This window comes from Nicotiana attenuata, unplaced genomic scaffold (genome assembly GCF_001879085.1).
Source record: "Nicotiana attenuata strain UT unplaced genomic scaffold, NIATTr2, whole genome shotgun sequence".
Taxonomy (NCBI): domain Eukaryota; kingdom Viridiplantae; phylum Streptophyta; class Magnoliopsida; order Solanales; family Solanaceae; genus Nicotiana; species Nicotiana attenuata.
In genome coordinates this window covers 8391-23685 of record NW_017675505.1, presented here as the reverse complement: position 1 = coordinate 23685, position 15295 = coordinate 8391, and the positions used below count along the sequence as shown (strand labels likewise).

The window sequence follows — 15295 nt, the reverse complement described above, 5'->3', positions numbered from 1 at the left end:
CTTTTCTTGTCTTTTTCCTTCCATTTCCATGTTCTTGGATCCTCAGTCTTTATGCCCTGTAGAAACAACAAAACTACATAAGTAACGGAGATAATTGCATTAAAACAAGCTAAAATCTAAGCAATTAGTATTGAAATGTGCCGAAATTCTCCGGCACATCATTGGCCACTTGGGGCTGGGGGCGATTTTTGACTTTTTGGGTAAAACTTTGGAAAACTCATTTTCATGCATTGGGGTTGATTCATTTAGCGTTTATTGATGTAATTAAGTAATTTGTGATTAGATACGAGCGAATTGGCGGTGGAATCAAGGGGTAAAGCTATAATTGAGGCTTGAGTTGTGTTCAAGGCATCGAGGTAAGTGTTTGGTCTAACCTTAGCTTGAGGGACTAGGAGTTGAGTCCTATTTGCTATGTGGTCTGAGTCGTGTAGGACGTGTAGGCATGGTGACGAGTATCTATACGTTGGTGTCTAGCATGACCGTGAGTCCTTATATTGTGAATATCTTGATTTTATTGTATTCTTCATACTTTGGTGATGATTTCTAGTTGTTGTGAAAAATTTGTGGAAGGAATTGAGACCTTTGAACGTCATGGAGCATTGGCTCGAGTTATATTATGAATTGTGAAAGTATATTAGATGGTTGAACCCTTTGGAGCATTAGCTCAAGTGGTAAAGTGAGTTGTGAAATAAAAGTGAAAGCAAAAGAGAAAGAGTTATTAAATTGTTCCCTTGCCGGGATATTTGTTGCCTTGTGAATTATCTCCCTTGCCGGGATGTTGAGATTGTTAATGTTATACCCTTGCCGGGATTTTATTGGTTTATTTGTGTTCCCTTGCCGGGATTTCTATTATTGTTTTGTTTATTCCCTTGCCCCTTGTTTGTGATTGTTGTTTGGGTGAGGAAGAGTGTTAAAGCACGAAGGGTGATGCCGTGCATTGTTTGCTATTGTGAGGAAAGAGTGTAAAGCACAAAGGGTGATGCCGTGCCGCACGATGTACCATTCCGTGCCGATTCTATTGATTATATGTGAGGAAAGAGAGTAAAAGTACGAAGGGTGATGCCGTGCGCACTTTATTATATCATTGTTTAACTAGAAGTGTTGGTATTTCGGCAAACATGTTTTTCATCATATCTATAAACTTGTAATATTTTGGAAATCGTAATGATTCTCCTTTGAGTAATGGAAAAAATATGAAACACTTGACTCTTCTCTTGTCTATCACTTGTATTGATTCCTATATCGTTAATGGGCAAGGGAGGGTAGAAGGCATCTAGTAGGCTTGCTTGACCGGGGTATCTCGGTTGAGCACCAGTGTCACTCCCCGAGGTCGGGTGATGAAAAGCTTGGTATCAGAGCCTAAGGTTTTAAAGTGTCCTAGGATGTCTTGGAGCCGTGTCTAGTAGAGTCCTTCTTATCGGTGTGTTTTCAACCACATTCATAATGAGGAGGCTACTTTGGCATTTAGGATTAACACCCTTCTTTGATACTCTAGATCGTGCGACACAGCTCAAGATAGGGAGCTAATTTCCTCGTCATATCTNTTTCATTATATTATTGCTTGGTGAGGACGAGAGTAAAAGCACGAAGGGTGATGCCGTGCACTTATTTGATTTCTGCTTCTTGTTGACATTGCAGTTATGTTGTTCCTTTCCTTACTTGATATTTTATTCGGAGTTGTTAACTTTCCCCATAGCATGCTCCCCCTCCCATATTGGTTGGTTATCTCTGTATCTCTGTTTTGCTGTATATATATATATATATATATATATATATATATATATATATATATATATATATATATATATATATATATATATATATATATATATATATATATATATAACTGCACATGTTTATGTGGTAGTCTGGTCTAGCCTCGTCACTATTTCGCCGAGGTTAGGCTAGGCACTTACCAGCACATGGGGTCGGTTGTGCTGATACTACACTCTGTGCTCTTTTGCACTAATCCAGGTTTCGGAGTAGCATTTGGTCATCAGCAGTAGATTGGGAGCTATCCTTCAGTCCGAGACTCCGAGGTAGCCCTGCTGGCGTTCGCAGGCCCGACGTCTCTTCTTTCAGTTTTTACGTTCTATTGTCATTTGTACTCGAGACAGACTATGTTCTTTTCTTTCAAACACTTATTTGTAGTAATCTTAGACAGTCCGTGGATGTTGTGACACCAGGTTCTGGTTAGAGGCACGTGTTGGTCTTCAGGATGTTTTGGTTTTATATTTTATTTAAGACTTCCGCTAAATTTCGTATTCCGCTGTAATCTATTTGTTTATTTCTAGTAATTTAATTGTTAAAAAGTAATTAAAAACAAAAAGAGTTAATGATTTCTAAGATCGTGGCTTGCCTAGCTTCTACGAGTAGGCGCCATCACGACTCCCGAGAGTGGAAAATCCGGGTCGTGACAAAAGCATAGTAAAATTTACTTATACTATGACAAGTGTTGTAGTCATTTACTGATATATCTGTCTTCTTCTCTTCCAATACAGAAATGTCAATCACAGCTTCCTTCCAAGAAAAATAATGATGTCAGCAACAATTTCGTAATGACCTCTAGTGATATGTAACAACACCTATTCAAATATTACTTCCGTGATTACATGGACAGTAAAATATTACTTCTTCTATAACAAGCGTAGTAGTCGTTTACTGATATACAAAAGATATCCGTGTGCTCAACAATTCGAAAAATACTTGTCTTTAAATTTACAGTATTACATTACCTCATTTATTACAAGTGTAGTATTATTTTTCTGATATTAGCAAAATATCAGTAAGATACCGACGACTTCAAACTCGCAAATTGCTGTTGTAATAGCTCATTGAAAATAAATTAATGTATTAATTATATGTAGTGATATGTGATCGCATCTATTCGCAAATTACTGCCGTCATTAAAAGGATAGTAATAAGTAACCACAACAATTCGTAAATAAATGATGTGGTTACATTGTAGTAATTAATGTTGTGGTTACATTGGTAAATTAACAATTTTTCAAGAAAATATCTTGGGAAGAGTAGAAAGTTTTCATGGGGAAATGTAAAAGAAAAAAATTCAAACGACTGCTTCATGAACATCTTTTACTTTTCGGGATGTCGAAGCCGATATGTCATTCCTTCCATATATATTTAGAGTTTGTTTGTAAAGCCACCTTGTAATTGGAATTGGTGTAATTACTAGGGTAGTAATTACACAGCCTAATAATTATACAGTTGTGTAATTACGATAGCCTGTTTGTTTGTCATAGTGTAATTACAGTGTAATTACAAGTTTACTGTTTGGTTGCACAAGTGTAATTACACAGTTAGATTAAATTTTAAATTAAATAATTATCAAAACTAAAAATTAATATAATACCTGGGAGTACCACTGTCTGGAAGAAAGCTCAACATACACCAATGCCTGCCATTAGTTGAGAAGATAACAAAGAGTATGAGATGCTGGTCAGCAAGGATGCTTTCCTACTCAGGAAGCGTTCAACTTATCAAATCAGTCCTATTTGGAGTTCAAACTTACTGGGCCCAAATATTCTTAATCCCAAAGAAGATTATGAAGATGATAGAGACTCTATGCAGGACCTTTTTGTGGACTGGTTCAAATGAACTCTCCAGGAAAGCACTAATTGCATGGGATAAAATATGTCAACCTAAGTCAGCAGGTGGATTGAATGTGATGAACATGAGGATATTTTAACAAGGCGGCAGTCTTAAAACACCTATGGGCACTTGCTATGAAGAAGGATTCTTTACGGATTAAGTGGGCACACACCTACTACATAAAGAGAAAACAGATTGAAGAGACTCCTACACCCAAAGCAGCAGCATGGGTGGTCAGAAAGATCATGGATGCAAGAGATGAAGTTATGAAAATGAGGACAGATCAACAGAGGATTACAGTCATTCTGGAGAACTTTGTGAAGCAAGGTAAATTCCAAATCAGCAAGGCATATATCCAGATGCAACCACAATTCAATAAGGTTGAATGGAAGAGTATTCACATGCACTCCCAGACACATTCCAGATTCAAGTTCCACATGTGGCTAGCCATTAATCAAAGGATAGCAACAGTGGATAGACTCATTAAATTTGGCATCCAAGTGCAAGCAGAGTGTATTTTTTGTGGAAAGGCTAAGGAAACTTTTGAACATCTATACTTTGGCTGTCAAAATACCAGAGAGCTGTGGGACAGGATACTTTGGCTGGGACATACAAGGCAGATAGGTGACTGGAACCAAGAACTGAACTGGATGAACAACATAGCCAAGAAGAAAGAATATAAGGCAGAAATGACTGTAGCATCTTTTGCAATGGTCATGTACTGTATCTGGCGTGAGAGAAATTCAATGCGGTTCAACAAAGGAGGATACAATATTGATGAAGTTTGTAGAGAAGTGGCAATGCATATACACATCCAAGGAAGGAAGAAGATTAAGTGGAAAAAAGCGTTGGAACTTGTAAATAAAATGCCTTAGATACTAATTTTCAGTAGTACATGCATAGACAGAACTACCTTGTAAATAGTTATTAGAGATTAATGGTCAGCATTAATCTGAATATGTAATGACTTTTTTTGATGAAATATAAAATTTTCGTCAAAAAAAAATTAATATAATAAATATATACCTATAAGATTTTATAAGTATAAATGATAATATATTTGGTATTTAAGATGTATATTTTTTCGTGAATATACATTAATTAATAATCATCTATTTATAACTAATATTATTAAAATAATTTTTATATATATATATATATTCTAAATTAATAATATTTAGTTTAGATACTTACAAAAACTAAATAAAATATACGTTTTGTAAGAACATCATGGAATTCATGTTTGATAAAATATATTAATATTTATAAATATAGTGTCATAACATTATTCAAATGTTTGACAAAACTAATCTACCAATTCTAACGAAAAAATGAACAACATGTAATGTGAGTCAATACTACAAAACAAGTAAATTGGAACCATGAATATAACACAATTTTAAAAATTCAAAAAAATAAAATAGTTTAACTTATGTCAAATTCCAACATAATAATAGTAAGTCCCACTGCAACATAAGATAGGGAACATGATAAGTTTATCACCACATTTAACAACGAAGTTCCATTTTAATTGCATCACTCATTATATGCCAAGTTTATTAATGACTCATTATTTCTAATATTAGGAGGTGTAGTTTCAAAAAATAGAATAATAAAATAAATAAAAAATAAAATATAAGCAATACATGGAATCACAAGAAGTAAAGATAGAGAAATAAAAGATAAATAATGTACAAAGAAAATATATTTTAAAATTTCAAAAGAAATTAAAAAGTAAAAATAAAATTAAAAATTTAAAATAATAAAAATAAAAAGTTATAAAGAAAATAAATTAAAATAAAAACAAAAAGGAAAGAAACTAAAAAGCAACCTTGTAATTACACAGTGTAATTATCACCAGTTCTCACCTCCCCCTTGAGAATTGAAGAGTGTAATTACACCCCTCCAATTACCCCAATTCCATGTTGATCAAGTAATTACTTGGCCAAACAAACATGCCAAACTGTGTAATTACACCCAATTACACCCAAATTCAATTTCAAGGTGGCTTCTTTAGGGCTTGTTTGGCATGTTTGTCTGGTCAGCATGTAATGGGTGTAATTAAGGAAGTGTAATTACACTCATTCTAATTCTCAAGGGAGAGCTGAGAATTACTGGTAATTATATGGTGTAATTACCAGATTATTTTTGAATCTCTTTTCTTTTCTTCTTAATTTACTTTTTATTTCTATTCTTTCTTCTTCTTTAACTTTAAAATTATTATTTTTCAAATATTAATTTTTTCTTACATTATTTATTTCCTTATTTCTTACTATTTCCCAACCCTTACTTCACGTGTTTCTACATAATTTCTTATATTTTTCTTTATGTTTTTATAACACTTAGCAATGTTATAATTCTGATTTTTTTTAAAAATGTAGTATAGTAACCAGTGGCGGACCCAGGATTTTCATCAAGCGAGGTCAACATGTGAAGAAGAAATGTACTAAGAACTCAACGAATTAAATTGTTATTAATATTAAATATTAAAATATATTGTTAAAACTATTTTCTTTGAGGAAATTTATCGTTTTAGGACTGGTAAGGACTTTTTTCGGAGGTATACTTTTCTAGTCTCGTCAAACTCACTTGGATGATAGTCTCTAATGGATATTTTTCTTTTGGATCAGTCTTTAAAGAATTCAAATCTACACTTTGCCTTTGTTTATTAGAGGAATGTGGTTGTTATTTTAACTGTAATTTGCTTTTATAACTCAAAAAATTTAAAATATATGTAGATAAAAATAGATATTTAATTATTAGTTTCCACCTTAATTTTTATGATAATTATTTTATATCTTTTTCGAAACACATGTAGTTGGGTTTAACCAATAACCATCCAATTAAATTCTTCATATGATAATTAAAGCTAATAACATGGAGTCGTTTTTTTTTATTTTCGTATTTTTCATTTGAGTTCCAGTAAGGAATAAGAAGGAATTCATATTTTGTACATGAACAAATAGAATTTATTTTAAGGCCATGCCAAACATAATATTATTATATTTGAGTACGAGTCATCATATTATTTTGTTATGTTTAAGCCATTTAACACAAATGCACAACTCATATACCAAATTTATGATAAGATATTACAACACTTTTGTATGATGTCCGTAGCATTTTTTGTTTACTACTTTGGCTATATATAATCAATATTCATGAATTACAAGAACTTGTGCTCTTTTTTTTTCCTAAATTTTATTTTGTAACTCAATTTTAGGTTACTTTTTTTTGTGTAGTTTCTAAAATGTATATTTAATGACGTGGACTACACGCGTAACGTGCGTACTCTAGAACTAATATCAACAAAAAGAGAAAGACAAAATGACAACAAGTAATAAGTCCAACATAAAAAAGAGAGGCTTCTGGATATGAGATTAGGGTAGAAAAGGAAGAGAAAAATAGGTCGCAATTTACAAATGGGTATGGTAACAACAACAACAGTTTATGATGGTAGTTGTCGGTAACTTACAATCTTATTTTAACTTTTTTTGTCTTAACAGACATTAATCTGGCATGAATCATGTTTCGAATCTTTCACTCATTTGGATAGCAACAAGTAGGAGTAATTTTTTATTAATACTAATGGTACAATATTCATTTGTGCAATATAATAATATCTTCATGTAATGCATTTTGTTCCATAATATAATGGATTCTTCAATTTTTTATAACAAATTCATTTTTTTTTCAAAAAAAAATTAGGATTCATCAAAATAAAAAAGGAAAACTTAATAGGAAATTATTTGTACAAATTGAAATATCATATTCAGTTAAATAACATTATGGATTTTTTCGAAGGAAAAAAGAAAAATTAGAGAAAATGATTTATACAAATTCAAAAAAATAAAAAATCGTATCTTTTTCGGAATAAACTAGAATTACATAAAGAATTCGTGATTAATTTGTTTACAAAGTAAGCTGCGCTATATATCTTGAAGATGTGAATGGAAAACGAATTACTGTAAGTTGTAACTATATTCATTACAAGAAAAATAGAATTTTACATCAAACTAAATTTTGTTAATATATCGTTAGTATGGTATTAACGACATATGTAAACTGTTTGGAGTTCATATAGTGATACTTGAAATAAAATGATTAAGTCCGGTGTAGAATTAATTCTTGTGAAATAAATACCTAGTTGTAAATTACTGATGTCATTAAAAGATAATTAACTACTACTTATACTATGACAAGTGTAGTAGTTAGTTTCTGATATTTCAAAGACATCGGTAAACCCAACAATTCGTAAAATACTTCCGTCTTAAATGTGCAGTAGTAAATTATCTTCCTTCTTTTCAAAATATCGTAAGATAAGGGCTATGTCAAACTCGCAAATTGCTGTTGTTATAGCTCATTACTGCGTAATTATACGTATAGTAGTATATTACTCCTATATGACATGTGTAGTATTTGTTTGCTGATATTATCGATAAGCTCAACAATCCGTAAAATACTTCCTTCTTTAAATGTGCAGTAGTAAATAACCTCTCTAATAACAATTGTAATATTATTTTACTGATGGAAAAATAAATTTATATAATTTAAATAGATGCTCTTGGCATTGGTTTAAATTAGTTTATGGGCAGACATTATTGGTACTATTAAAACTTCTAAGCCTTGCATGTAATAAATCTCACAAATACGATTCTTGACAAAAGTGAGCCAGCGAGACTTTAAAATTCCACTGCATGCGTTTGATCATGTGGTACTATATTAAACAAAACAACAACAATCTTTGTAGCCTTTACTATACTGATTGAAAGGGGGAAAGTTGATTTACATTTAGTAATAAATAACCTAATACATTTGTTCATGAATGAAAAAGGTAGAAGATGGGAGAACCGAGAACGTGCAGATAAAATCTGGAAAGACAAAAGAGAACAAGTCCTGCATCTCTTCCTTTGATGAATCAACGTAAAATCCTCACTATTTATTCTTTACATGTAATTATTGCTTTTGGTAAGTATTTTCCTTTATATCTATTAGCGTTGGATTAAATGTAATGATGATGGTAGGAAACACAAGCTGGATGAAGGATGTAAATACCCTTACTACATGTACATATTTGCTATTTTTAGGGAGAAATTTCTCTCTATGTAGGTCGAGTCCAAGAGACTTGGGGGTTGTTTTGTTCGAAAACTAAGTATACATGTATTAGTTATGCTGAAATTATTTCTTATCAACTGTTTAGCTTGTTCTATAATTTTTTTTAATCCACTGTACAATTCCTAAGAAAAGTTAGTTCTTTACACTACCCTTGATCATCTTAGCTTGTAAAGTTTCTTTACAAAGCTTGATTATCTCTTTATTTAGAAAAAAATGACACTGTATAGCCGCTGTAAAAATAATAACCAAAAAATATATAAAATTTGTATATTATATATATACATTATGTATGTTAATACAAAAATTATACAAATTTTATATTATTTTCGACTACCGAAAATAGTACGTTCAAGGTAGGGGTAAGGTCTGCATACACTATCTACCGGACCTCACTTGTGGGATTACATTGGATTTGTTATTGTTGTGTATGGTATTACTAACTAGCCACTACTCAGATTGCCGTTGTATAATTATAAATTGCATATTCAATGACTTACCCCGCAACACCCTGTCCAATAAGGAAAATATAAATGCGAATAATTATAAGTACTCGACTGAGGATTCGAGCAAGATATCTACTGGGTGTGACGACTGAGTTGATGTACCATTCGCTTGAAAGAAAATCAAAAGATTTGTTAAGACTAAAAAGATTTTTTTTTTAGAATCAAAAGAACTAGTGCCGACTTTATACTTTTTGAAAGAAACACGGTCTTCAATATTAGCTTGGGTAAGAGGGACTGTGTGAAAGTACAAGAGGGCGGTGAATTATTTATTTTTAAACTTATCAGTTGACTAGTTTTACAATTAGTCTACTAGATATAAGAACTTGATAATAGTAGACAGAATTTAATGCAGATTTTAAATGCAGGAATTAAGGGCACCAGAGTTTTTATACTGGTTCGGATTCAATGTGAATCGTAGTCCAGTCCCCTTGGGTTGCAAGGGAGATCTGTTTTAGTGAATGAGTTTCTTCGAGTACATAGAGAATGGTGTGATCTACACCGATAGCTTAGTTCCTATATCACTTGTTTCTTTTGATACAATGCCTCACCAGTGTTGTTCTCTCTTTCATCTCTAACTTGTTACACAGCAGATCTAGTAGAGCTACAATGTTTGTTTGCAGTAGAACAAAGCGAGGGTATTTGGTTCGATCAAAGTATATGGCTCTAGGGTAAAGATACAAGTTTAAATACTTTGAGAGAGGCTTGGTTTCTGGAGAGGTTTGCCAACCCAAGAGATTTAATCCTTGGAAAGAAATTGATTCTTTCCAAGAATAAGGTTATATATCAACGGCTATGCTTGACGAGAGACTTGAATGATTTTTCATATATGCTTCCCAACTCTTGCTCCTTCCAGATTTGGATACGCTCGATTTATTTGATTCCTTAAGTCTAGGCTTTGATTGATTCCGTCTTGGCTTTGATTAATTTCTCTAATCTCGGATTGCTTTCCTTAATTTTCCTGATTGATTCCTTCCATCTCGTAGCTATTCATTGATTCCTTGATCTTCTCTAATCTCGGATTGCTTTCCATAACTTTCTTGATTGATTCCTTCCATCTCGTACCTATCCATTGATTCCTTGATCTTCTCTGATTGATTCCTTCAATTTTTGAATGCTACCGTGAGTTCCTGTACATAGAACAGATATATTATTTCCATCATTAAAACAGATATATACATATAAACAACAGTTGACTCCCCTGTATTTTACTCCCCCTCAATAGGAGCAGTTCTTGTCTATGGTTATAGTTGATGATGCTTTTCTTGTCGACTCCTGCTATAGAGGATCTATGACTCCCCCTCAAAGGGTGCCAAGCTGCTAACGTGCACTTACCCTTCAGTCGACTAAACTTTATGTACATGTACAAATACATACATATAACATTCTCCCCCTTTTTGGCATCAGCAAAGAGGGAATAAGTAGAGCAGACTATGAACTAAACCAGGATTAATAGCATTATATGCAGCAGAGTTATAGCAAAAACAACCAGAACAAAAACAAAAAAATTGTCCAACGACTGATTTAACAGTCCAAAAACAGCACAGCAAAAAAATGTCTTAAACATCCACATAATGACGTAGAAAGTAGGTGAGAGTATTGCGGATGGCTTCCTTCAGTTGGTCAAAGCTGGCATTGGTTGAAACACTTATTCCATCATACCTGTCATGAACCTCCTTGAATGCCTTGACAGCGTTCTCCCTTACTCTGAGAACAGCAACTCTTATCTTGGAGACATCAGACCCTGTTTTTTTGGAGATGGCATGAATGTCACCAACAGTGGACTGAGTGGCTGTGAGGAGATCTTTAATTGCAGAGAGTTGATTGTCAATGGAACGAAGCTTTTCAGCAAGGTCAGGCTCACTAGGGCTGGGGTAAGAAGCAGAATGTTTGGGTTTGGAATCTATTGGAGTATGTTTGACTTCACCTTCTTGTTTCTTAACCCATGAACCTTTCACTCACATACCCATACTTGCAAAGGCTCTGGAATTGTAATACTTCGAAACAGAGATAAAGGGTGATAGTTTTCAATATCTTTGCCTTGTGTTTTGATAATCTAACAAACTTAATGTCAAGAACCAGATAGGAAACCTGACTCACTTGGACTACACTGCATTTAACGGATTCCATCCAAATGTGAACTGCTACAGCTTCAGGAGCTAGGAAACTAAACAAGGACCTGCTACCCTTGTGGTTCCCTCATAGAAGTACAAAGTCAGTTGGACACAACTTGAAATGAAGTGAATGCCTGCACTGTTTCTGCCGCACTACACTGTTTCCAGCGCCCACTCATTCCTGACCAACTAAAGTGCTCACATCATTTCAAGTGATGTAATCAAGGTGTATCAACATGAGTTTATATTGTAACATCACTTTAAGGTTTCAGTTTCTTATTCAAGCTTCTTGCAAAGAACAGAGAAATCAGTCCTCACGAGCTTGAAGAACAAAGTTGAATGCAACTACAGACCAGTTCCTAAAGTTTGCATGTTGTTGTCCTAGTTGAGTTGTAACTTTGTGATTGTACTTATTGTATCTCCTAAATTGCTTAGCTAGAAGCGTTGATTAGGAATCCTCTTGTAAATCCGTAAACTCCTTGAGTTTATGTTGTGACTAGGTTTAGTCAGAAGCAAAAGCCTTTGTAACTGTAGAGTGACAAAGTGGCTTGTGGTGAGAGCATCACAAGTTAGTAAAAGTCTTTGTAACTAGGGAGTCACAAAGTGGCTTGTGGTAAGAGTACCACAAGTTAGTTGAGTAAATTCTTTGTAATGGAGTCATTACAAAATGAATTGTAATAGGTTTTTACAAGTTAGTGAAGTTTAAAGCCTACAAGTGTAGGTCGTTGTTTTTTGATCCCCTTGTGTGGGAGAATCTCGTAGAGGACCAGGTACTCTACTGTTTGGTGGACTCATACAATCTAACAAAGGGATATGCAGATAGGGAAATATTGTGAGCTCCAGGATGTGAGTGATGGCCATACCATAGGGTAGACTGGTGAGATCTTCTGCACTTTCAATCATAAAGTTGATGACCCAGGAGGATAGCTTGACTTTGAGTTTGGTCACAAGACAATAGACCAGAAAGGTGTCTCTTTGAGAGAAGGTGGAGAAGGAACCAGTGCGAGGAAGCATAGTAGTTGCTACAATATGAGCCAGGACTCGAGTTTTGAAACTAACATCACTTGGGCCTAACTGGTTGGGGAGGGTTTCAGAAGAACACTCAGCAATACACCGCTTAGCTTGATCAAAGGTGATTTCAAAATCATCGGGCCAGGTATTTTTGAAAAGAATGGGGAAACCAGAACACTTACACTGAAAGATTGAATCAAACATGGCACAATCAAGAACAATGCGCTTACCTAACACTAAGGACTCCAACTTATCAGGTTTACTAGAGCGAAGATTAGCATAAAACATCTTTACTAGGGGTTCATAAACTTTAGGCGGTGGAACAGAGAGGAACTTTGACCACCCTTGATAAACAAAAAGATCTTTTACCTTACAATTTAGGGCTTCCATGTCGTCAAGATCGACCACCCTTCCATTAGCAATGGGTTTTCCTTTCAAGGTGATGAAAAAAATCCCTATTTGGAGAATCCCAGAAATTCAGGTCAAACTCTAGGGAGCTAGAAAGATCCATCTTAGATTTCTTTGGAGTGGAGGAAACAAGGGGGGGGGGGGTCTTCTATAGGTCGTTTTCCTAAAGTTTTTCCTCCTAAGATCCGAGAATGGTCAGACAAATCGCCCTGCAAGGAAGAAAAACCTTTAGAATGGTCGGACCCTAGGTCTACTTGTTCTGGGGGCATAGAAGGGGGCTTTGCTCTGGAGCGGGTACTTTTGCTAGTAGAGGCAGAGGGATTTTTGGGGTGTTTAGCCATTGAAGGATTTTGGTTTGGGCAGAGCTTCTGAGAAGAGTTTTCTATCACATAGAGACGATGGAGATTGAAAAGAGATTTCAGCCTTAGAAAGAGGGATTCTAAAAATTCTGACGGTAGAGTACAAAAAAGGAAAAGGCGTCGGTTGCGCAGACATGATGATTGGATTTCCATCTTTGAACGTCGCAACTGATGTTAAAAGAAAGGAAAAAAGAGGGAATACAGGGGCGCAATTGATGATAAAATAAAAATAAAATATTAGGCATATAAATTAACCCGATTGCACATAAGTCCTAAAATTTATTATTAATGCAAATAATGCCAAGTAATTCTCTTAAGGCACGAAACCTATCATCTAATAAAGGCTTAGTAAAAATGTCTGCTAATTGATTAGTTGTTCCAACAAAAGATATTTTTATGTTTCCTTTTAGAACATGATCTCTAATAAAATGATACTTGATGTCTATATGCTTTGCTCTAGAATGATGTACAGGATTTTTTGAAAGACATATAGCACTAGAATTATCACAGAAAATTTGAATAGGCTTAAAGAATAATTCGTAGTCACCAAGTTGATGAGACATTCACAGTAGTTGTGCACAACATTGTCCAACAGCAATATACTCAACTTCAGTTGTGGATAGTGCAACTGATCCTTGTTTTTTACTATTCCACGATATCAATGCTTTGCCAAGTAATTGACATGTTCCACTTGTGCTTTTTCTTTCTTCGTTATCACCTTCAAGATCAGCATCTGGAAAACATTCTAATTTAAATATATTAGAACGAGGATACCATAATCCATGAGAGACAGTTCCAATGAGATATCGAATAATTCTTTTTACTGCAGTCAGGTGAGATTCCTTAGGAGCTGACTGAAACCAGGCACATTTACAGACACTAAACATAATATCCGGTCTACTAGCAGTTAGATAAAGAAGAGAACCAATCATTCCACGTTACTTAGTTTCATCAACAAAATTTCCCTGTTCATCTTTGTCGAGACTTGTTGAGGGACTTATTGGTGTGCCAATAGCTTTGGCATTGCTCATACTGAATTTTTGGATCAACTTCTTTGTGGATTAGTCTGACATATGAACGTTCCTTCTTCAGATTGTTGAATCTGGAGTCTAAGGAAGAACATTAGTTCTCCCATCTTGCGCATTTCGAACTCACCTTGCATAAGATTTGAAAATTTCTTGCACATAAGAGGATTAGTACTACCAAATATAATATCATCAACATAAATTTGAATAATGAGATTACCTTCTGATGATATTTTAATAAACAGAGTACTGTCTACTTTACCTCTTGTAAACCCATAATCAATAAGAAAAGAGCTTAATCTTTCGTACCATGCTCGTGGAGCTTGCTTCAGTCCGTAGAGTGCTTTAGTTAGCTTATACACATGATAGGGAAACTTTGAGTCTACGAACCCAGGGGTTGCTTCACATATACCTCCTCTTCAATGAAAAACCATTTAAAAAGGCATTTTTAACATCCATCGGAAATAACTTGAATCCTTTAAAGGATGCATATGCCAAAAGAATTCGCATAGATTCCAGTCAAGCTACTGGGCAAAGGTTTCGGCATAGTCGACTACTTCTTGTTGTGAATTCTTGATCAACTAATCTGGCTTTGTTTCTTACAACTTTTCCATCCTCATTGAGCTTATTTCTGAAGACCCACTTTGTTCCTATTACAGGAACGTTTTCACGTTTGGCTATCAATTTCCATACTTGATTTTTGTCGATTTGATCTAGCTCTTCCTGCATCTCTTGCATCCAGCTTGAGTCTTTAAGAGCTTCCTCTATTTTCTTTGGCTCAATCTGAGAGATCAGTGCTATGTTTGCTTTCTTCTTGAGAGCTCCCCTGGTTTTCATTCCTTCATTTGGATCTCCTATGATGAATTTTTGAGGGTATTCAGGTTCACTTCTCCATTCTTTTGGGCGGACTGTATGAGTAGTCGAATCCTTCGGAGGTTCTGGTGGATTATTGCTGGTTTCATTAGTTGATTCTATCACAATGTCAGATCCATCAGTCGACTTTTGTGATTTGCTTGTCTTCTGACTTTCTTGAATTTGATCTTCATAACCTGCAATAATTCCTTTCTCGACCGAGGAGTTACTTTCATATAATACAACATGCACAGATTCTTCCACACAATTGTGCGTTTGTTATACACTCTAAAAGATCTACT

The 15295-nt window shown here is 34.4% G+C and overlaps 1 protein-coding gene across 1 annotated transcript; it reads right to left on the bottom strand.

Annotated features, from left to right (window-relative positions):
- Positions 1–13679: 13679 nt before the first annotated feature.
- On the bottom strand, positions 13680–14978 carry LOC109220143 (uncharacterized mitochondrial protein AtMg00820-like). The gene is made up of 2 exons (XM_019384607.1): positions 14699–14978; positions 13680–13849 (listed from the first exon to the last, which is right to left on the bottom strand). Exons 1-2 carry the CDS (start codon positions 14976–14978, stop codon positions 13680–13682), a joined length of 450 nt encoding a protein of 149 aa, XP_019240152.1.
- Positions 14979–15295: the final 317 nt, after the last annotated feature.